At 36.4% G+C, this 25,027-nt stretch overlaps 1 protein-coding gene across 2 annotated transcripts; it reads right to left on the reverse strand.

Moving 5' to 3' along the window:
* Nucleotides 1–1,512: 1,512 nt before the first annotated feature.
* Nucleotides 1,513–24,342, reverse strand: LOC110697704 (thioredoxin O2, mitochondrial-like). Of its 2 annotated transcripts, XM_021875084.1 has the most exons (8): nt 23,961–24,342; nt 18,417–18,491; nt 16,379–16,447; nt 16,238–16,288; nt 14,548–14,627; nt 12,867–12,911; nt 9,287–9,381; nt 1,513–2,160 (listed from the first exon to the last, which is right to left on the reverse strand). In XM_021875084.1, exons 1-8 carry the CDS (start codon nt 24,181–24,183, stop codon nt 2,151–2,153), a joined length of 648 nt encoding a protein of 215 aa, XP_021730776.1. In that variant the 5' UTR covers nt 24,184–24,342; the 3' UTR covers nt 1,513–2,150. The 2 variants fall into 2 exon arrangements, with proteins under 2 accessions (XP_021730776.1, XP_021730777.1); XM_021875085.1 differs by lacking the exon at nt 18,417–18,491 and having other exon boundaries at nt 23,961–24,328.
* Between the last annotated feature and the right edge of the window lie 685 nt (nt 24,343–25,027).

A 25,027-nucleotide genomic window follows, 5' to 3' on the forward strand; every position in this document is an offset into this window, starting at 1 on the left:
GTTGTTCTCCCTCACTTTGATTGCGAGGTAGTCTTTGTGATCTCCTTCTGTTTAAATTTTCCATTCTAAACTGAATGAGTTCCTCAACACCATAACCCCAACTCTTCTCTCATAGTGTCATTTAAGTGTAATGAGTTTTCAGATTCACCATCATATACATGTTGATTCTCTTCCTCTAACATCTTTTTCTTACCCATGACTCCTCCCCTATTACCACTTGTAGTGACTCTTTTTCTGCCCTTGCCTTTTTTTCCTTCATATTCAATAGCTTCTTCATCGCCAAACACTTCGGTTGGATCTATCTTATAGCTTTCATCCTCTGTCGTATCATCAGTATCATACTCACTTGATTTTTGTTGATCTTCATCCGTCCCGTAATTTAAAAAACCAACATCAGATGTAGATGCCATGGTAATTGGCTCAAACAGCGGGGCCTGAGTAGAATTATTTGGCCGTATGATATCAGAATATGATTAATTGGTCTATGAGGTCGAGGTCTTCGTGTTGAGTGGAGTCACTTGGCTGGTAAAAAAACTCTTGATCAGATTGTGGGTTTTGGTCGCTAACTATTGGCATCAGGTTAGAGGATTCCTCTAACCTTTTCTTTTTCTTAGGGGTTAATTTTTTTCCTAGACCATATTAACATAATTTGATTGGCTAAATGAATCATCCATATATCTGCGATTAATATGAAAACCCTAATTAATTTTTTTTTTTTTCAAAATCTACATTATAAATACGCCAATTGCACAAATTGTATCAAATATATCAAATAAAAGTGCAACCAAAATTATAAAAGCCAACATAAACCCTAAATATCCATTGTATATAAATAAATTATGAAATCCCTATACATATTCCTTAGAAAATAAAATTGACAAATCAACATACCTTTGTTTTCCTTGAAGTAATGTGCAATAATTATAGGTCCTTTATGAAATTGATTGCTTGTACTGCTAGTCTGCTATGGCGATGAACTTTTGGTTTTTTAGAGTTAACTTGCATTATCCTTAGGGTAAATTAAACTGAATACAAGATGAAAAGGCTAGGAAATAAATTAGTATAGACTGAAAAAAAAAAAAATTAAATAAATAAATAATAATAAATAAAAAAAAAAAATTGATCAATAGTAACTCACGCGCTGCTCATAATGAAACTCAGCTTAAAAAAATAGGCCCAATTGTCACCTGTTTCTTTTTTTAATACCTTAAAGTGGTTAAAGGTTTTTTATATACCAATGTGGTAAATACTGCTCTTTTTTTATACCAATTTGGTAATTTGGCCAAAAAAAGAAAAGTGCAAACATATACATTACATATTTTGTAATTACAAAGCCTTGAACTCTCAAGCAAGGATTTTTGGAAAACTTTTATATATGTTAAATAAAACAAGTTGAATCCTATATTATATACAAAGCCTATAACATACGAAGTACAGCTTATAGTAAATATTATTAACAAGTTAGTAGGATTATTAACGAAATTTTGATGATAGTAGATGAATGAGAGGCAATTAAGTGTAAAAGTGAAAATTTTAGTTACTTATAAGTGCTAAGTCGGTTTTTTACAAATATTTCCTGTTCGGGTTTTATGAATATTAATCCTACTACTTTGATTCACTTAACTGCACTTTCAGTTCATTTTTTTCTTTTATTTTCCGGATTTTTTGCACAACCTACTTGTTAATTTGTTATGCAAACTATTACGGAAGCTTTCAGATGAAGAGACTCGTCAAGTAATCCCTCCAAAATAATATAGGCAAATCAAAGCTTGCTCAACCTGACTTCGACCTCTTGCTATCTGTAGCATACACAAAACATCACTTTGAAGATGGACGAACATTAGCATGTAGAACCATCATGGCTTGGTAGGATCAAACTGTAAACTGAAATTTGACAAATAGACTGATTGCACCCGTTAAAAGTACTAAATGAACACCTGCCTTGAATTTCTAAGTAAACGAAATAGAGGATGCAATGACACATGCTGTTGGCTGTCCGCTTAATCAAGACATTATCAATAAACATCTTCATTTGCAAAATGATCTTCAGAAAGTACGTAAAACTCGTGCATTTATCTGAAAATATAACACCACAATCCACATCCAGTCTCAAGCGTCATGGATACATTTCACACAATAAGAGATCTTTTCTACTCATTCCTGAAGTAAACAAAAAATATGAACATGAGAAAGTTTTACCATGGATTCTAATCAAACCATACTGAGCTATGTCAAATTATAACCTTAGAATTCCTTCCAATCAAATCATTACTGAACTATGTCAAATAATAACCTTAGAATTCCCAATTCATGCACTCTAATACCCATGGATGTTTGCCAAAATAACCTCACTCATGTACAATCATCCACGGAAAATTAGCATCAAGTGGAAGATGCACCACCCACACCACCTATAGATTTTACCATATCCTAATAAATAGGTAGTTAAGCAGTGCCATGCTCACAAGAGCCATAATATTACAACATTTTAATAATGTCACCCAACAGATGCTAACGTTCATTTTAATTTATATCTACACAACCCTTACAAATGAATAATATGGAAAACAAAATCTGAATGTAAGTTAGATGGACATCAAGTGTGTGGAAGGAATGGGCCAAGGCCTCCTATAGTGGCCACATACTCCAGGCGTAAGAAGAACCAAGGGGGCTAGCCAGAAGTTTCTTGAAGAAGCTGAGCTGTTACTTTTTAATTAGTTATGCTTTTAATAAATTGAATTCTGTTATTAGCACTAAGGGTTCTGTTAGTCTTTTTGCTTAGCAGAATATTCTGTTATTAGGGGGGGATAAATGTAACAAACTGATAACCCAAGAGGATCAGTATAAATAATACTGTAATGAGGTGGTGTTAGGCATCCAGAAAATATCATTAAGCTTTGCTTATCAAGGATAACTGTTACATTCCTTAATACAATACAAACTGATTCCCTCCATTGTTATTCTTCCTGAAACCTTCCCCAATTGGCTACGTTCCATCTGATTCCTACCAAATCGGTATCAGAGCGGTGACGCTCAAGCCTTCAAAAAAAAAAACGTCTATTCACAGATGGCACCTAGTACCAGAACCAATGCCCAGCGCATGGATGATATGGAAACAGAGCTTGGCGCGATACGTCAAGACATAGCCCAGAAGGATGCGAATCTCAACCAACTGCTGGACCACCAGATCCAGCAGATTACTGAGTTGCTAATCGGGTCGAAGAAAAACGACTCAACTCAGTTCAACCGTGGTCACAGCCAAATGGCCGAGACCTACGGCATGTTTGAAGGCCTTGGACCAGATCTAAACCAATCGGGAGAAAACAACTCCGAGGGTTCCAGAGAACACACCACGGGTTGGAGGTCAAAGAAATTGGACCTACCTACCTTCGACGGAACTAACCCGGACGGTTGGATCCTCAGGGCTGAACGCTACTTCCACTTCTACCGGCTGAGCGAAGCGGACAGCGTAGAGGCCGCGGTGGTTGCCCTCGAAGGAGATGCCATCCTCTGGTTTCAGTACGAAAACCGCCGGCGACGAATTCGTAGGTGGGTGGAGCTCAAGTCTCCGATCCTTCGGAAGTTCCGTCCGCACGAAGGTGGCCTGTATGAGCAGTGGATAGCACTGCAACAGGGTGCGTCGACGGTGGCTTAGTATAACAAACGCTTCGTGGAATTAATGGCGCCCTTGGAGAACGTCACTGAAATAGTTGCTCTCAGCAACTATATGACTGGGCTGAGTAGAGAGATAAGGTCTGAAATAAGAATGCTCAGGCCCAGGGACTTGGATGACGCTATTGAGCTTGCAATATCTGCTGAAGAGAAGCTCAGGTATGGCCTTATAAAAAGCCCAGAAACAAAATCCCAAAATACCCTTACCTACAAAAATAACCCAAACCGGCCCAATACTACATACCAGCCCAAACAACATTTAAACCATACTACCCCTAAGCCATTAACCACAAATTCAGCCTACCCTCCCAGAAATACCACTACCCGAATACCAGGGGAAATAAGGAGGTAGAGTGAAAAGGAACTCCAGCAGAAGAGGGAGTCGGGGCTTTGCTTCAGGTGCGATGAAAAGTGGAATTTGAACCACCGTTGCAAGCGGCGGGAGTTAAGTGTGTTGTTGGCGGTGGATGAAGAAGAAGGGATCGGCGAGGAGGAAAGAGAATTGTCGGCAGGGGAAGTGCAAGTCGAGGCTCCGGCCACCGAGCCACCATCACCAGCACCACCGACGGTATCCCTGTGTTCGGTGATGGGTTAGACTCAGGCACGGACAATGCGGGTTCCGGGTTCTATAAACACCCAAGACGTGGTGGTTCTCATTGACTCGGGAGCAACCCACAATTTTCTATCCACTAAGGTGGCCGAGATTTTGAATCTGCCGGTGGTGGGGAACTGTGCGTTTGGTGTAACCTTGGGCGATGGGCAGGCAGTGCAAGGCTCAGGGGAATGTAGGGGAGTAATACTCTATGTGCAGGGTATTACCATAGTGGAGGATTTCCTGGTCTTACCTCTGGGGAAATTCAGATGTTATCTTAGGAATGCAGTGGCTGGAGAAGTTGGGTACGGTGACCACCAACTGGAAACAGCAGGTGATGAAGTTTAGAGTTGGAGAGGAGGCTGTGACTATCCGGGGAGATCTCTCTTTGGGACGATCTAATGTATCCTTGAGAGCCATGTTTCGGTCTCTTCGAAAGGAGAAACAAGGTTTTTTGTTGGAGATGTCTGTAGCCATGGATACCACAAAAACCGACGCTGATGTGCCTTCCTGCCTCCAGCTCCTCTTACAGGAGCACCAGCAGGTGTTCGAAATGCCGGAAGGGTTACCACCCAAGAGGGACATTGAGCACTCCATCCTCTTGAAAGAGGGGACTGACCCCATTAGCGTACGGCCGTACCGATATCCACAAAGCCAAAAAACAGAAATTAAAAAGCTGGTCCGAGATATGCTCAAGGATGGGATCATTCAACCCTCCATTAGCCCCTATTACAGTCCAGTATTGTTGGTCAAGAAGAAAGACGGGTCGTGGAGGTTTTGCGTTGACTATCGGGCTCTTAACAAAAGCACCATTCCTGACAAGTACCCTATTCCAATTGATGAATTACTGGATGAACTCCAGGGAGCTCAAATTTTTTCCAAGCCGGACCTCAAGTCCGGCTATCATCAGATTCGGGTTAAGGAAACAGACGTATCCAAAACCGCTTTTCGCACCCATGACGGTCACTATGAGTTTTTAGTGATGCCGTTTGGCCTCACCAACGCTCCGGCAACATTTCAGTCCCTCATGAGCACTGTCTTCCGACCCTATCTCCGTAAGTTCGTACTGGTTTTCTTTGATGATGTTTTGATATATAGTAAATCCTTAAAAGAGCATGAGCATCATTTGTCAGTTGTTTTGAGTGTGCTATGGAAAAACCAGTTGTATGCTAACCGCAAGCAATGTGACTTTGGGCAGACCCGAGTTGCCTACTTGGGTCATGTAATTTCTGGGAAGGGTGTGGAGGTTGATCAGAATAAAATCCAGGCCATGGTTGATTGGCCACAGCCTCAAAACTTGAGAGAGTTACGTGGTTTCCTGGGACTGACAGGCTATTACCGAAAGTTCATCCGCAATTATGCTCAGATTGCCCGGGCCTTGACTGATCAGTTGAAGAAAGATAAATTCGGGTGGCATGAGCAGGCCACAATTGCTTTTCAGAACCTGAAAATGGCTATGGTTCAGTCCCCTGTTCTGGCTATGCCGAATTTCAGTGAAACATTTATAGTGGAAACGGATGCTTGTGGTCATGGGGTTGGCGCGGTGTTAGCCCAGCAGGAACATCCCATAGCCTTCTTCAGTCGCACACTAGGCAGTAGGGCCATGGGTAAACCGATATACGAGAAGGAGTTGATGGCAATTGTGATGGCTGTGGAAAGGTGGAGACACTATCTCTTGGGGCGTACATTTATTGTACGCACCGATCAGAAAAGTTTGAAGTACTTTTTGGAACAAAGGGAGGTGGGTCAAGCCTATCAAAAGTGGGTGGGCAAGCTACTGGGTTATACATTTGAAATCCAGTATAAACCGGGCGCAAGTAATAGGGTGGCTGATGCCCTATCTCGTGAATTTCCTCCGGAAGTGGAGTGTTCTTCCTTAGTGACAGTAGCTGGGTTCCAATGGGATCAAATTGAGAAGCAAATTCAGCAAGACCCTTTTATTATGAAGCTGTCAACCGAAATCAAACATGGAGGCCAGCCACTGAAATGGTTTACTTTGGTAAATGATATACTTCGGTATAAAGGGAGGATTGTAATTCCCAAGAAATCCCCCCTTACAACAGCCCTCCTCCATGAATACCATGACTCTCCAGTTGGAGGGCATGCAGGGGACTTCAAAACTTATCAGAGGCTCGCTGCCGAATGGTACTGGGTGGGAATGAGGAAGGATATCACTGAGTATGTCCGTGACTGTGCAATCTGCCAGCAGAGTAAGGCTGCCACAGTTAGCCCCTTAGGGTTGCTACAACCCCTTCCCATTCCCGACAAAGTTTGGGAAGATATCTCCATGGATTTCGTGGAAGGGTTACCAAAGTCCTTGAGGTGGGACACTGTATTGGTTGTGGTGGATAGGCTGTCCAAGTATGGCCATTTCATTCCTCTGAAACACCCATTTACAGCCCAGAGTGTGGCCCAAGCTTTTGTAAAGGAGATAGTAAGGCTACATGGGACACCCTCCACTATTGTTTCGGATCGGGACAAAGTTTTCTTAAGCAGTTTTTGGAGGGAGATATTCAGATTACAGGGCACTGCACTTCACAAGGAGTACAGCCTACCATCCCCAAACCGACGGCCAGACTGAAGTTCTTAACAAGGGGCTAGAATCGTACTTACGCTGCTTTGTGAGTAGGAAGCCTAAATCTTGGTTCTCTTGGATTCCATGGGCTGAATATTGGTACAACACATCATACCACACTTCAACCCTTCACACACCTTTCAAGGTCTTATATGGAAGGGATCCTCCAAAGCTGATCCGGTATAGCCCAGGAACTACAGCCAACTCCACTGTTGAGGAACAGCTCATTGACCGAGATGCTGTCCTTGATGACCTGAAGTTCCACCTACTCCAAGCCCAAGAGTTCATGCGAAGCTATAAGAACCAAAAGAGGAGGGAAGGCCATTTTGAGGTAGGAGATTGGGTTTACCTTAAACTACAGCCCTATAGGCAACAGTCTGTGGGTAGAAGGGGCAATATGAAGTTAGCTCCAAGATACTACGGGCCTTATGAAGTGGTTCAAAGGGTTGGGGAAGTAGCCTATAAGCTTGAATTGCCTATGGGGGCAAAGATACATCCTGTCTTTCACATATCCCAGCTGAAGAAAGCTCATGGAGCACAGATCCCTGCTACACCCCTCCCTCCCCAACTCACTGCTGACCTTACCCTTGCTGTGGAACCAGACTCAGTCCTTGGGGTCAGAAACAAAACCGGGAATCAGCACCTAGAGTTGGAGGTGTTGGTTAAATGGAAGGATCTTCCTGAATTTGAAGCTACTTGGGAGCCATACTCAGACTTAAACCTTCGGTTTCCTAACTTCCACCTTGAGGACAAGGTGAAACTTGTTGCGGAGGGTATTGGAAGGAATGGGCCAAGGCCTCCTATAGTGGCCACATACTCCAGGCGTAAGAAGAAGCAAGGGGGTTAGCCAGAAGTTTCTTGAAGAAGCTGAGCTGTTACTTTTTAATTAGTTATGCTTTTAATAAATTGAATTCTGTTATTAGCACTAAGGGTTCTGTTAGTCTTTTTGCTTAGCAGAATATTTTCTGTTATTAGGGGGGGATGAATGTAACAAACTGATAACCCAAGAGGATCAGTATAAATAATACTGTAATGAGGTGGTGTTAGGCATCCAGAAAATATCATTAAGCTTTGCTTATCAAGGAGAGTTCCTTCCTCTCGAAAGAAGGATAACTGTTACATTCCTTAATACAATACAAACTGATTCCCTCCATTGTTATTCTTCCTGAAACCTTCCCCAATTGGCTACGTTCCATCTGATTCCTACCAGTGTGTTTCCAATCTTTCCATATATATGCCACACTAAATATCTCACCATGCCATAAAACCAAAATTTGAGTATGCAATCTTGAACTCAAGTTTCATGTACGAAAAATTGAGACTTGAGAGTCCCGGCTCTACCTTCAGATGGGCAACGGCAAAGCAAGGCGAAAGAGCATAGCCATTGTAGATAAGAGTTCGATACATTTTCAAGAATACCACATTTTTTGAATTCAAGTTTCATGAAATTCACCTTATAAAATTAAATGTTCCTTTTCTACTAAAGATTCATACTATTTAATTCATATTTTTGAGGCAGTTTAGCTTTTTTGAAATCCAAGTTCATAGTTTTTGAATCATAGTTTAATCAAGTTTAAAATAAGGGTTCATTTTCTTTTGCTCTGAAAGTCAATTTCTAAGTTTTTTTTTTTTTTTTTTGAACTAAAGGTTCTTTGTTGTGCTACTAAAGGTTCTTTGTTGTGCTAAAAGGCTCATATTTCTGAAGCTTAGTTCATTTATTTAAATAGCAAGTACAAAGGGTTAAACTTTGTTATGGATAATGTCTGTACTCCCTGCATCCGATCCCTCCATGTGTGTGTGTGGATAGAAAAAGAATCCAATGAGAAGTCGCTTAATATGAGAACATGAGAAGAACACTATTGAACTGAAAGTGCAACTTTAATCATGTTTACTATATAATTAACTTGACGAAATTAAGTTGGATTTTGAGTACTATGAAGTTATCTTCTGAAGGGAAGCCTGGACCTTCCATTGCTAACCTAGCACCATGCACTTCAATAATTGTAGAAAAGAATATTACAAAAAAAAAAAAAAAAAAAAAAAAAAAAAAAAAAAAAAAAACCCTAATAGTTTTAGGTATTTAGAAAGTATAACTACCTTCGTTTATTTCACATAAAATTTCAATGAATTTTTTGGTGGGCAGTAAATAACATGGATCAGCATAGACCAAGGTCACAATTTTTCTCAAGAAGCGCCCTTGCCAAGCAGAAGGCATAAGATTCAGCTGAAAAGTCTGTAATAACTTCACAATAGTTATATTCTACATATCATGTAACAAACAACATCAATGACCACAGCGCCTAGTGTGATTGCACAGTAGGTAAGAAGTTGATCTTCTTTCAGAATCAAAAAGAGCATTCAAGCATGCCAACCAAGATGAATCATAACAGACATAACATGAATCATAACAGACATAACATGGGTGCAAGAGAAAAGATGATCCTTACTTGTACAATGTTGAAGATAAATCCTTAATCTTCCTAATATCAGCACCAATCACCTCTGCAGCCTTCCTTCCATTCTTAAAAAAGTGGAGTGTTGGCTAAAGATGGAAAAGCAAGAAACCAAGGCGAAATTTATGAAATCGCAAGCAAATAGACAATTTTTGCTATGAAATAATAAAGGAAAGTTCCCAGTTTAAAATGTCAACAAAATTCATGAACCTTTCAGAATAAATTGAAGAACAATTAATACTCTAATAGAGCAGTCAGAGTATGGCAAGTACAGAATTAACCAACATACCCCATTCCCTCAACTTTGATTGATGATTTTGACCCTAAATGGAGGCATTCACGTGACAGAGGAAAAAAAAAAAGCACTGCTAGGGTTGTTCAGACTGGTGAAATAGACAGACCCTTTTGAAACCAGTCGGTCTCTGGGTCGTAAAATTTTTAATATCGGGTTTCGGTCACGTCATGTCTTAACCCGGAAGAATCCAGACCGGACTGGTAACCCAGTTTTTATTTATGTTTTTCAAAAAAATATATTTTACGTTTTGATTTTATCTAAATACTAGGTTAGGTCCCGTGCCATGCACGTTATATTTTAATATTTATTGTAATTTAGCATTATATTTTACTAAAAGAAATTAAAAACCATCTAAAACTGTGAACAAATTTTGACCTTATTTTCTTCTTATTTCATGTCTTTACAAAAATTTAAACATAGAATATCATGTGAAAGAGTTGTTTAGTCGAATGAGTATTTTAAAATTATGTCATTGATCATTTCTCATATGGGTAAATAAAAAATTTTAAAGATAAATTGATGTATTGTTTATACTTCCTCCGTTCTTTTAATATCGAATCACTTGCCTTTTAGGGAAGTTTCACAAATATTGCATCACTTCCATTTTAGGACAAAAAATATCTATGTTCAAACTGCAAATACCCAACATACTCTTATTTTTTCACACTTACTTTTTATTTTATCTTTACATTACATGGACAATTTTGTATTTTTACGTTTCTTTATTTTACTTTTTCCCACTATCAAATTTTGCCTCCAAAACCCCTATGATGCAATAAAAAAAGAACGGAGGATGTATTACTATAAGTTAAGGAATTTTATAGAACTATGATATTAATAAATGGAAAATGCTATACATAGCCCTTACAGCTATATATAAGGAGCTAAAAATGGGGAAAAAAATGAAAATATAACATTAATTACACTGATTGGCGCGTGATTTTTTCATACATTCCTAAATTAATACCAAATTAGAAAATATATTAAATGCTTATTCTAAGACCTAAGATCTACATATAGCATTACCCTTAATAAATAATCCATTTTCTTAAGATCGTTTAAGGTTATACGATGTTTACTCACTAACCATGTATCTAATCACAACCAAGTGCAATATATACCTCATGTGGTCTAAATTGTTTTTCAAAATAACAACTCATATGTTATTCTTTAATTAATTTTTGACTTTTTCTTTAAAAAAATTCAATATTTAAAGTTAATTGTTTTTTACTTGTTCTTTAAATATTATGCAATTTTGTTTTGTAAATTCCTATTTTGGATTTTTTTTTCCTACAGTAAATTATGTTGGCAACCATTTTTTAAGAAGAGTAGTCATATTAAGATTGAATATCTTTTATCTTTGCGATTAAATTTTCTATCTTTTGTTTATTGATGCAAAATTTTCCTTCATTTGTTGTATAGTAAATATATAGTAGAAGTTTCCTGTAAAAAAAGTAAATAGTAGAAGAAGATACAAATACTGTAAGGTTTTTTTTACGTGATTCTTGTTAAGTATATGAAGATTATATTCTTAAAAAAAAAATTCTCAAAGATTAAGTAATTAAATGTTGCCAAGAGTCCCAAAACACGTACCTTAGATAGTTGCATATCCATCTATAGAATGTAAAAGATCATTACTTATTTTATACTGTTAAGACAATTATTATTATGTAATGATTTCCTAAATTAAAAGTTTTATAAAAGGAGTTTTTTGTTTAAACAAAAAAAAAAACACAAAAAACTAAAGACACCAAAATTTGACACGTATCATTGTTGGTGTGTCTTTTATTATATAGTTAGTTATTGATTCTAATGTATGCAATAACTCCAATAACTAAAGTATGATACGTAGTATCATATCATTGAGATTTTAAACGCCCTAAAGGATTAAAGAAACATGTCTTTAGAGTTTTGAAATTTAACATAAATCCCAAAAACCCTCAGTGTCGTTGACTGCCTATGACACTTGTTAACGCTCATCTTAAGTTTTAGAAGGATTGAAACCAAAGTTTGTTGATCTTCTACCTCTTTAACAAATTATTCCACTCTAGAGTGCATCTTCTTAGTACTTTTAAAAAGTCTCCACCTCAAAATAAGATTTCAGGTGCTGCCACCAGAGTTACCTAATACTCCAGTTCCCCAACCCCCACGCGAATTTACCGAATTATGTATTGGTAGTGCACAGATTCGAATGCAAATATTGGTAGGGTAGAACAATTTTAGGCTAATTTAACATGTTTAGGTAGTTTATTGTTGTCTTATACTCGTTCCGAGCACGAAAGTGTACTATGTATTTCCTCCATTTTTATTAACTAGGCCTATAGCCCTTTGGCACGCAACAAGGAAGAGATTAAAGAAAATAAACATACACTAAATAAAAATAAACTAATACCATAAAACCCCAATTTATCCATCCCTCTTATTGGTGGTTATATTTTTTTTTTTTTTTTGTATTAAACAATCCTTTATTTTATCTTATTTCTTCCTTTAATTGTGTGTCATGAGACTATAGGTCAAGTAAAAAAGAAACAGAGGAAGAATTAGGTAACCCTGGTCGCAATATTTGTTATCTATCTAACAATCAATCAAAGCCTTAATCAATCAATCAATCAATCAAACCGCAATATCTGTTATAAGCCAATAAAATGTGTTCTTATTCAATCAAATTTCTTTAGATCTTTCTCGTTGTATTTCACATTGTTTTGGATTTGTGCAGCTAATACTACATTAGTTAATTTCCAAAAGTATATGATAAGCACAAAACATGTACAGCTCACTAGTACATAATGCTCCTCTAAAATGGTGAGAGCAAGGCTGGAATACTAATGAAGTAATTTGAACCGATATCTTTAACAGATGTTAAAACATAAGTAATCACTTCACCAAAACATATAGACCAATTTAATCTGCACACAGTACCTTTTTTTCTTGTTAAGGACCCACTTGATGCTACTTAAAATCAAACCAAAGAGTTTGAATTAGAAATTATAATCCATGAGATCCACAAAGGTGTGTTTGGATCACCTTCTGCTATAAGATGTAGGGTTAGGAATCAAACCAATGGGTTGAGTGATGCCTATAATCCCATACCTCAGACCAAAAATATTCCATTCAAGTTCTTCCTAGATTAATTAAAGTGAGCCCATATCCATATGTGTCAATTGGTATCAAATTCCAATGATAAAATTAGTGGTTATGTAAAAAAACACAATAAACTAATTTCAATAATACCAGCAAGTAAATTCAAAGTAAAGGAACCAGAAGGGACAGAAATCTTACCACAGAGGATATATTTAACTTGCTTATTGTAGGTCCAGTTCCCACCTAAAAACAAACATCAAACATAAATCACATCCTAGCGCTAAATGATCACCAAGAAAATTCATATCTAAGACTCACTGCTGCTATAAGAAAACAAAAGGACTTAATTATAATTATGCAATTATCACTACATTGAAATAATGATATAAAGTTTGCCTTTCAAATTTCAAGAGCTTTTAGTGTGTGAAAGAACTTAATTAAAATAAAAGGAAAAAAAAAATTGCTCTTTCAAAAAGCACCTTACCAAACACCCCAAAGAGCTTTTTGAAATGATTAAATAACTCTTTTACAAAAAAAAAATAATAAAAAATAAAAAAAATTATAAAATAATCATTATGCTCCAAAAAGCAACTAACCAAACACCCCCGTAATATAAATAAACTCAATGAAATTTGAGTGTTACTCAAGATTTTACGATTCGATTCTAAAAGACCTTTTCGATTCAGAGTAGAATCTCAAAGATAACTTTGCTATAGGTGTAGATAAATGTAAGTGGAAAATTGATGTGGTTGGAGGCAAGTCCAAGGGTTAAACATATACTAAGTTCTTAAAACACAGCCAATTATTTCTCTCACTATACGGTCTTGCAATGAAATAAACAATGTTCATAATACATGCAAGCTACTAGTAGAAATTATGAGTATTGTCTTCCCAAGAAGAAGAGGATTGTCTTCACTTGAAGTATTTCTAGATTAGTTAAAAATCCGCTCCCCACCCCCCTTCACGCTTTTCTACTTCTACTCTCTTGTCTTTCCTCAATTTTTTAATATTCTCTTTAAATTGCCCTCTAGTCTAAACATCTCTCTTATCTCCTGCTCACCTCACTAATTTCTCTTTTAGCTACCATGACTTATCACTCTTGGCTTCCTCTTCTTCTGCATTACTTTGCCTTAACCCCGCTTAGCTCCCTATATGTATGTCACATATTGAACACAAGGCTCTGTTTTTCAGCTCTCGGTAAGGCCAACCAAGCATTCAACATTGCAAAACCTGGAGTTTTTAGTATACTACAATTGTATTATTGATGATACAAGATGCATTAGCTACTGCTTGATCCTCTTCAAAAATATTTGTACTAGGTGCATAGTACGAAAATTAAACAACTTTTGCTAGAAAGACAGAAATTGACACAACTTTTTCAACCCACTCAGTCTTATTTCCTAAATAAGGATTGTGTAGCCTCACTTGCTATTTGATGAATAGTTACTAACAGTATGCTCTATCATTTAACCATGCAAAGTTAAACCCACTGAAAATCCAAAATCATTGTTAGGTGAGTTAAGATGAGTGAACTGTACACAAAACATAGAATTATTTCCATGTAAGCATGCAAAAAAAACATTAAAACATATTAAATAGAATCTAATTACTAAACGAATCGAAAATTTGCTCAAACACATCACTGCACATATCAAGATATACCTAAATCATTTTCCAACACTTTATGTTCTTAGAAATAAGTCACAAGACACAACTTTCGGACTTCATATATATCGACTTGTATAATACATGTGTGTGACACATCATAAGGTGACAAAAGGAGCCATGTTCCTTTCCACAGACTGTATGCAAAGAGCCTAATTATTATCATTCATCACAGTAAAGCTCACAAAAAGGAATCATACATATGTATCATTACCTCATCAATATCAATCTTGTAAAACTTTACATTAGGCAAACCTTCACTCAGCTTTTTCATATCTGGCCACAGAAATTGACCTGCAAAACATATTCAAGACCAATTCTAACCAATCAGCATTCTGAAAGCTAATAAGCGCAAATCATAAAGAATATGACATTCTCCTACTAAATACTTTCACAAAGAAACCATTTAAAAGGGTTGTGGGGGCAAGGAGTATGGGATATGTATGGTGTTTCTTCCGTCAATTGGAGTTCAATTGAATTTCTTAGCAGCTTTGCCTTTAAAGTTTAAACAAAGGCAAAATCGGGTTTAGTGTCTTAAAGTGAATAGGTGGCATTGCTTTTAGAAAACAAATTGTAAACCTTGCTATCTTCAATCTATAAAGGCAAATCATAAAAATTAATACTCCAACCTATACAAAATATTGGTAAATGCCATGATTCTTTTGTTCATGTACTGGAAAATTCACAAGTGGATACATTCCAATTTCCAAGAGACCCGACCATGAAACAACCACAACATGTGAAAACATATCGAGATTTAAGAGCACAAAAGTTTGGCAGCATTACTCCAGAGTTTTATACAAAATAACAAATGCAAAATAATTATCATCCTAAAAAAAATGCATGAGGATAAGCAACCTCAACCAGGTACACAAAAGCTAAGCAGACCAGTTTGATCATCAAAGTATAAAGTTCAGCAGTAGTTTTGTTTCCGTGATCAAAGTATGCGGAGACTTATGTGCTTTGGCGCTTTGCTGAGCTAATGGTAAGTCTCTATGTTTACATGATCAGATGTTTTCTTTATTGTGATATGGCTTGTCACTTAGAGAAGACTTTATGTGGTGTCTAGTGAGGCTTGGGTAAATCTTTTGAACACAAGAAAGTTATTATAGATTTGATATATGGGGTTTGGTAGGGAAAAGGAGAAGAAGTTGATATAGTGAAATTCAATGCTGGCTATTGTTTGGAGTATCTGGGTATCTAGCTATAGCAAAATCAGTAAATCTTTGATGGAAATGATAACCCAATGATTTGCTGTGGTATAAATTCAACCCATTAGCTTCTTTATGGTAAAGGCAGTTGGGGCTTCACAAACTATTCTCTTGGGGAGATAAAAAAGGAATTGGACTAAGATGAATTGTGATTTTTAGTAAATTTGTGAGGACATTTAACCTCTTGATGTAATTAGAATTGTGCAGTTTTAAAGTATGATTTTTAGAAATGTTTAAAAATAAATTTTAATAAAAATAAAAAATAAAATCAAAAACAGCAGCCTTGACCAAAAATATTTCATGATTGTTTTATGACTATAGAGAAAGATTTGAAATCAACGAATATGCACATATTTTCATGGTAATGACCCTTCATGAATAGTGAAATATGGTAGGCAAAATGTTGAAAAAAAAAATCCATAAACATTATGCTCTATATGATTATAGGAAGAGTAGATATTTAAAGAAGTGAGCTGTCTCTTGTTCAAGCTTGTTCAAGCTGTTCTTCCTAGTAACTATGCCCCATGAACTTGGAGGATTGCGAACGTTGGTGCACGGGCCCACAACTAGTTTGATTTAAAAAATACACACACTAAAATCTAACTCATCCCTATTAAATAAATATCCCAAATCTATAACAATTTAAAATCCATACAAATTAAATGAAAATGTTTAGAAAATACTCTAACTTACATGGACCACACCATACTGCTGTGAAGTAGAAGATTGCCTGCAAAGATTCATCTAGAAAAAATGCACAATTTCAGCATGAATATTCATAAAATATATAAAGGGGGAGGGTGTGGAAGAGAAAGAGCTTATATAATGAAATACCTTCTGCCTTCTTAAGGAAGTCATTCAACTGATCATCACACTGGACGACGACCACATTTGAATATAATTCTATATTCAAAAAATTTAAGAAACCAATAGGGGTCAAAAAAATATTTAATGTCCATGAGCAGGATACCAACTTTGTCATTAAAGTAAATCATAATAATCATTCACAAACCAGAAACTACCATGACCCTCAAAGCATGAGGGAGTAAACTAGGTCAAATATTAAGAAAACTATATAAGCACGAAACCAGGGATGTAATAGAGTAAGATATTTGACACGGAGGAAGAAACTATTATTAACTTAACATCTTGGTTTCGTTAACTCAAATGCTAACATCCACTTAATAATTGATAATTATAGATACTAACTATATTCTATGTTTCCCTTTATTCACACAAAATTCCCCCTTGCCCCCAACTTTCAACGTTTTTTTTTAATTTCCTTCATTTCCTTGTAATGTATATTTCACAACACTACAACAAATTGACACTTGTGCCACGAATTACGCCACGGGAATTCAAAATTGGTGGCATAATTTGGTCTTACCATGGGAAAATGTAGTCAACTAAATACCTTAAAATGACAACAAAATATTATGGCACGGGAAAACAAACATTGTGGCAAATTGAAGCTTGTGCCGTGGCTATATTATTTTCCCAAGCAAATTCGCCACGAGTAATTTTATTCTCGTGGCAATCCAACACTTGTGTCACAAATAATTTTATTCCCGAGGCAATCCAACACTTGTGCCACGGGAATTTCTTTTCGATGTGGCCATTCAAACACTAATCAACGTACATTAAAATATATTTCCAAGGAAAACATATACTTCCACCGTTTCTTTTTAGAAGACACGTTCAATTCATGCACACACTTTAAGCAGAGGAGAGAGAATGTAAAAAACAAGTAGGTAGATCATGTGTTTTAACTTATTTAATCAAGTTTGTAGTGGGGTCAGCTAAATGACACGTTCAATTCGGGCACACACTTTAAGGAGAGGAGAGAGAATGTAAAAAACAAGTAAGTAGACCATGTGTTTAATTGATTTAATCAGGTTTGTAGTGGGGTCAACTAAAAAAAAAACTTCCCAAAAAGGTATACGTATCAACTAAAAAAAAGCTTCCCAAAAAGGAATATGTATCAACTAAAAAAATAAATAAAAACTTCCCAAAAAAGAATACGCGTAAACTAAAAAATTTGGAGGTAGTACCACAGTAATACAAACCGATAGCATTGTACTTAAGGAAAATAAAATTAGACTAGTGTTACAAATCTTAAGACATAAATATTATTTTCGTGGTTAAATGTACAATTAGTTTTAACCACGAAATTGACTTCATATGGACCCTACCCAAAACGCCACGATCCAAACTCAAACCGAACAACTTGTTTGTCAGGTGATGAGGCTTATATTAGTGTACAATATAATATTTCATACATTAAGATCATCTTTGCCCCTAAAAAAAAAAAAAAAAAAAAAAAAAAAAAAAATTAAAAATAAAAACAAAAAACATCCCAATTTTTTTTTTAGGGGGAAAACATCCCAAAATTAATTAGGCGCTTAGACAACTTTCATTAGCCGCCAACATTCAGCAAAAAATTTAAAAAAAAAATAAAATAAAAATCCTCTCAAAATCACAAAACCTTGTTTGCTTGAGATCACAACCATTTGCACCCCAAATTCCAAAATTCAAAACGCAATCTACGCTCTACAATCGCAAGATCAATTACAATTCGTAGAAATTTCAAGATACCATTGGTTCGTGTTTGTTACTGCATTTTAATATGAAACTTAGTTTTAAAAGGCGCGAGGCGCACCGAGGCACAAAGGGTTCTTGGAGCCTAGGAACAAGGCGGAGGCGCTCACCTCTCGTACATGAGGCGCACTTTTTTTAAAAAAATTATTTTAATTATTGTACAACTTTTTTGGTATTGAACATAGGGAAATAACCTCAAATATAATTATATAAGTTTAATAATTGATTAAAATTAAAATATTATTATTATTATGAGGAGGAGGAGGAGACTTACCCGGGTTGCTTGACCGGCGCCGGCCTCCGGTAGATCTGGTGCCGGAAACCGTCAAGGACTGCTCTCCGGCAATCTCTGTTGTAGCAGCACCCATCAATTTCTCCAATTGTTCAGTAACCCGTAAATTAGGGTTTCCCAATAATTAGGGTTTTTCAATTGGGGGTTAAATTAAAGCAATTTCATTCAATTAATATGAGGCTTTTGCTCGATTTATCATTTTAAAGACCGGGTAAGTGTCAATTTGAAAAAAAAAAAATGTTTTTTTAACAAAAATCAACCCAGATCCCTTTTCTCACACTTTTTAACATAAGGCGGTTGAGGCGCTGCGCCTTACACCTAGGTGGAGGCAGTTTGAGGCGCGTGCCTTCTAGAATGCGCTGCACTTGGGAAGACCGTGGCATTTTGGCCTGCGCCTCACTTCGCCTGTCACCTAGGCGCACTTGAGGCGCACTTTTTAAAACCAAGATATGAAATGTATGGTAATTTAACTTATTCCAATTTGTATATGGTAGCAGTTGAATTTTGTTGTAGTTAAGTTGTATTCTAATTGATATGCTTGAAAAGAACTATACTCCAATTTTTATCTATTCTTGCAATTTTCTGCGTCAATTTCGTATGGCTCAAGTGAATTGTGTTCTTTAATTTTCAAAATTTCGTATGGTTTCTTAACTGATTTAGTTTAATTAATTCGATTTTTATAATAGTAATTGATTGAATTTTTGTAATAGTTATTGATTCAAGTTTTTTTGGGTATAATCTGTTCAATTGTCTGATATATTGTTTGCATGTGCTGCTTTTTTTTTTTTAACTGATTTGTTTCTTTTTATTTTAACGAATCATTTTTGGGTATAATCTGCTCAAAATTTTCTGATATATTGTTTGCATGCGCAAATATATTGTTTCAAATATATTCTTCAATTTTCTGATGTTTAATGATTACATTCATGTCTAATAAAAGAGCTTAAAGAAGCAAAAAAAAATTGCGCTGAATCAACTTAATTAATCCAGAAGGAGTAAATTCGGATGATGATTTAATTAACTACATTATTATAAGAAGTTGCTAGTTTAATTTGGGGATTAGTAAGAATATAAGGAATTGCGTGTATAAATAATATAAGGAAGCAAGAATTTTTACCTATTGATGTTTTATGCTATGTAAGAATATATTTGTCTCTGTCCAGCTACAATTGGTAGGTGTTTCGTGATGTTTGATTTATTACATTCTATCAATCTTCGATCAAACCTAGTACATGGAAAACCTTCGTTGCTGAGGAACTTTGTCAGGTACTACATCATAACAGGCTGCCTTAATTTATTATGTGGGACCCTTGGGGGTATGGAAGGGAAGAAGGTCTGATGGTTGCAGGGCAGTAAGTCAGTATGTCGAGAGCCAAAATAGATCTATTAGTTGGTCATGGAAACTGATTACATTAACAACTCCATACATTCACTCACACTCTTTCATAATTCCCAATTCTCTTGATTATTCCACAGTAATGGACTATGTCTGTGGTTGAACTCGGGGTTAGAGGTTGAATAAGAAATATTTGATTTTCTCAGCTCTGATCATAATACATTGCAGTAATAAATAAATCATACCTGCATTCGCTGCCTGACTGCAGAATTTTAGTTCATTGAAATTCAACAAATTTAAGCTCAAGTTTACATGCATCAAAGGAAAAATTGAAATTTCTAGCTAGTTGGCACATTAAATTACTTAGCAGTTCTTTGGTTGAACTGTGAATTTTCATTGGATTTATGAGAAAAAGGTTTCCTAATTATAGGTAGCAATTAACATTCTTATTTGACAATTGAGCAAGAGTTATATAATAGTTGAATATAGCTTTAGCATCAAATGAAACTGGACAGTCAAATTATTAGTCTTGAATTTTTTTTCTGGCAAAAAAATTAAATCTGGTTAGTGTATTTAAGGACTCTTATTCATCTTTCATTTAACTTTGCTATTTTATTTTCTATTTGGCCCACCTCTTAGAAAATGACTTAATGAATGAAATGATGAACTATTAAACTGCATCATGTCTTATTTTGCTTATTACTTGGCTTTTAATGTAGAAATGTCGTAAGAGGAGTCACTTTAGGTGACTTAGTCTAGGTTATCAATACTATATTCAAGTTTATGTTCATATACCTCTGGGTTCTTATTATTCCCATCTATTTTGTAATTTATTGATTTTTTTTTCTTGATTTCTTGTAGGGATATAGGAGATACCAGAGCACAAGACATTTTTATATGCTTTTATAAAAGGAAAAATTGCCCGGAATAATCCCACCTTTGAGCGTCCGCTAAAATTAATCCTACCTTTGGGTTATTTTTAAATAATCCGACGTTTATACCCAATCCGCCCAAAATGGTCCTAAGTGACCGGTTACCTGATAAATAGGTAAGAAAAAAATTTGGTTTAAAGTACACGTGTCACAATGTGATTGGTCAAAATATAACTTTTAATTTAAATTTTTTTAAGAAGAGATTATTACTAATTAATTTTAATTAACTAGTTTAAAACTAACTTGTTTAAATATAATTAAAATTTAAAAAATAATAGTAATTAAAAATTAAAACAGCCACCATCCCAGCCCCGGCCACCCCTCCGCCCTACCATCGTCCCGGACACCAGCTCCGCCACGCCCAGAGCGTCGTCACATATCGGTCAATCGTCGCCCCTACCCCTGCCCCTTCTGTCGCCTCTAAACCACCAAACCCATTACCGAAAATTTGAAATCAAGGCATGGGAAGGAGAGGAGGCTGAAATCGAGGCGTGGGAAGGGGATAGGGGCCGAATTCGGGGCGAGGGGAAGGGGAGGTGGCCGGAAAAGGGACATGGGTAGGGGAGGGAGCCGGAAACGTGGCGGAGAAGGGGAGGGAGGTCCCGATCTAGACAACCGGACGGGGAAGGGTTTTTCGAGTGTAGTTGGTGGTTCAAGGGGAGGGGGAAGGGAGTTGGCGTTTCAAGGGGTAGGGTGGTCGTGTGGAGGGCCAGTGGGAGTGAGCAACCATGGAGGGTGGTTAGCTGGTGGGGTTTTTTTTAAAAAAAAAATGAAACAAGTGGTTTTAATTAATTATGTATAATTTTTTCTTTTTTTTAATTTTTTTTTAAACCAATTAGCTGCCGACACGTGTCATGTAACTTGGTACAACAAGTTAAATGACCAGATGGGACCATCTAAAGCGGATTGGGTATAAAGGTCAGATTATTTAAAAATAAACCAAAAGTGAGATTATTTTTAGCGGACGCCCCAAAGGTGAGATGAGCAATTTTTCCTTTATAAAACTACAAAGTTAATTATTTATTTTCCTGCAGCAAAAGGATTTAAGTGTGTGTTTTCTTATTTTTTTTAACATTTTTCTTTCGTGTAAATAGTGATGAGACACTGAGACATACTAATTTCAAGTATGTTTGTATGTATGGATATCAAATGTTTATTATTCCAAATTTATTGTGTGTTATATATTTATTTCAACAATAACAAATGCTATATATTTAAGCAAAAAAAATGTCGTTTTAAATATTTAGCTACATGTGTGCTTTTTTTTTTTTCCACAACAAAGCTTATAACTAGCGAATTAGGTAGCCAGGTAGTATTTGTGGCAAGGGATTTTTTTAGCCACGGCAGTATAATGACAATGGTTTTTATTTTCCACGACAGTATGAGGAAAAAAAGTTTATTAGCCACGGTAATGTTTGTAGCAACAAAGTTTATTAGCAATGGTTGTTTTGTGGCAAATAATTTGTTAGCCACACTAGTATTCGTGGCAAGAGAATTTGTGTGCCACATAAATTCCCAAGGCATAAAAATCAATTTGCCACGCCATCCATTTTCCCATAGCAAATTCCTAGCCACAATCTCTTTTGCCACGAGAGTAAATTTCAATATTTCCGTAGCAAAATTGCATAGCTACGGGAATTTTAAACTTGTGCCACGATTTTTGTCTTGGCACAAAGGCCAATTAACTCAATTTGTTGCAGTGAAGTTATAACAATTTGGTAGTCCATTAGTTTTCTATGAGTCCCTTGTCTTATTTCTTATAGAGGCAATTAGCATAAATTGCTCCATCTTCCATATTTTGTTGAAATGCATCCAAGTAGAATTTCGTCTTGATGTAATGCAATTAATGCCCTTAAAATTATCTATTTTAATTAGCTCTCTCACTCCCTCCCTTGCTAATTCAAAAATGAATACATCTTCCGAAAAAAGTGTGGGCAAACACATACACACAACACAACGCGGCTTCATCCTCCGTATAAAGTGCGGGCACACACATACACACAACAAAAAGAGGCTTAAAATATACTTAAGATGAGTCAATAGCAAGCTGAGGGTGTCAAAACCCGATTTAGATAATTAAATTTTGACTCGTATGGACACAATAATTTAGCATGACTCAACTATAAAATAAACCTATGATTTCCCTTGTAGGAGTATTTTGAGGGTCGTTTACTAGTTATTTTTCCCATAATTTCCCTCGTTTAAACAATTATATTTCTCTTATTTTCTTATTCTAGTCTTTTATCTTTTAAATTAAGTAATTAGGTAATTTTTAGTGATTTTTAGTTTAATTTCATAATTTATTTATGTTTCTTAATTCTAATGATTTAAGTCTTAGTTTTTGTCAATAATTTTGTCTCTCGTCTCTCTCTTCTTTATATGTTATCTTATTTAAGTTTTTGATGTGTTATAGCTTTTCATTTTATTTATACTTTGTTCCTCTTTATTTTATTTATTTTCCCGATGATTCCTTAGATTTATTGTTTTTTGCTGTAGGTCGTGTTCGGTGTTCCGGGTTTGAGTCAAATGTGTCACTCCAAGTAGTTTGCAAGTGCCTTTACCCACAACCACAACTCCCCTGCTCCACACCACTAACCAACATCACTATCCCCTGCTCCCCTGTTACTCCAACAAATAACTCCACCACCTCACTGCCAACACAGAAGCCACAATCAGCACCACCGAGCAACACCCACCGACACAGCAACTCAACACACCAAAACCAGCCACACTCGCGCACCACCAGCCATAACTATCTCACAAACCCACACCAAGAATAGCGTCCAGAACCCACTTCAACTGCAGCCGTAAGCAGCCACGCAACAACGGCAGTGCCTTACTGACAACAGCCACTCGCCCACCACACAACACCCATAGCAGCGCACCTTTCCATTCAGCAGCCGCAACCCCCACCAATCGCAACCTCCTTCACCTGCGGCACCTACCACGCTGAATTAAACACCAGCACAACCAATTTGGCTCACAAGCAGCCGCAAGAATTGCAGCAATTGACCCACGACTTATCCCGCAAAAGCCCCAATTCAGCCCCAAACCGACCCAATCCATGGACATCCACATTTTTCTCCACAATGGTGTAAATCTTTAACTTATATTTAAATTTCTCAATACCCGTATTATATTTTGGCAACAAACACAAATTTACAACATAAACAATAAATCATTTGTTGCGTTCATATCCTTAATAACCAACACATTACTTGCAATAAATATATGCATAATAATGAGAAAGAGTAGTACCTGAGTCGGAAGAGTAGGTTCTAGAACCCAAAGAGAAGGATGAGAAGACACAGGCAGCGGCAGGAATGGTGAGGTTGGAGAGTGGGATGGGAGGAGTGAATTGAGAAATTGAAGAGAGTGATGAATTCTGGGGAGTAATTAGAGATGACAATGATTGAAGTTGCTGCCGGCGAAGCAGTGGCCGCAGCACCGATGACCGAAGAGCAGATAATCTCGCCGCCATCTTCCTCTATAGGTGTTTCGTTTTGCTTTAATTTTTCTTCTTTTGGGGTTTATTAGTTTTTGGAAGAGTTAATATAAGTGTTTCGTTTTGCTTAAATTTTTCTTCTTTTGAGGTTTATTAGTTTTTGGAAGAGTTAATATAAAAAGGCTAAATACAAGTTTCTCAATGTCAGGGATCTCAAAGGGGTATTTTCGTGGTTTTTATCAAACAAGGGTATATGTGTTATTTTAACAAAATAAAACCCCAATACTCACTACTCTCTCTCCTCCTACAGTGGATTTGATTCTCAAATGGAAAATTGGAGATCGAAGAATTCTTTAACAATGGACGCAAAGTTCACTAACATAACAAACACATACCAATTTAGGGTTAATAATGCCCTTAATTTATATATTTTTCTTAGGGTTTTCGTTAAATTTCGACGGTGAAGCCGCCGGAGATGGTAGGGTTGGGGTTTGTTGTGGTGTTCGTGGTTTTAGATAAGTTGTTGGTGGTGTTGGACATGGTATTCATTAAGCTGTTGCTACTCATCCGCCATTGATGATGGGAAAGGTTGAAGAAGATAAGGAAGGTTGAAGGAGGAAGAAGAGGATGAATCAGCCACAAAAAACCAATAAAAATTTATGAAGTTGCTATTGTTTCAGGGTTTTTTGATGTCCTGCGGGAGAGTTACAATTCCGGGACTGGTTTCTGAACGCTTGTACCTGCAAAACAACAAAGACTCCGGTTGGATGGAGTTCCGCCTCCGACGATCAAGTTAGAGCGTGTTTGAGGAGTAAAGAACGGAAAGCAAAAGGTTTTTCTTAAGAGAATATCTGCAATGTGTAATTGCTCAGTTTGAGGT

This window comes from Chenopodium quinoa, unplaced genomic scaffold (genome assembly GCF_001683475.1).
Source record: "Chenopodium quinoa cultivar QQ74 unplaced genomic scaffold, ASM168347v1, whole genome shotgun sequence".
Classification (NCBI taxonomy): Eukaryota; Viridiplantae; Streptophyta; class Magnoliopsida; order Caryophyllales; family Amaranthaceae; genus Chenopodium; species Chenopodium quinoa.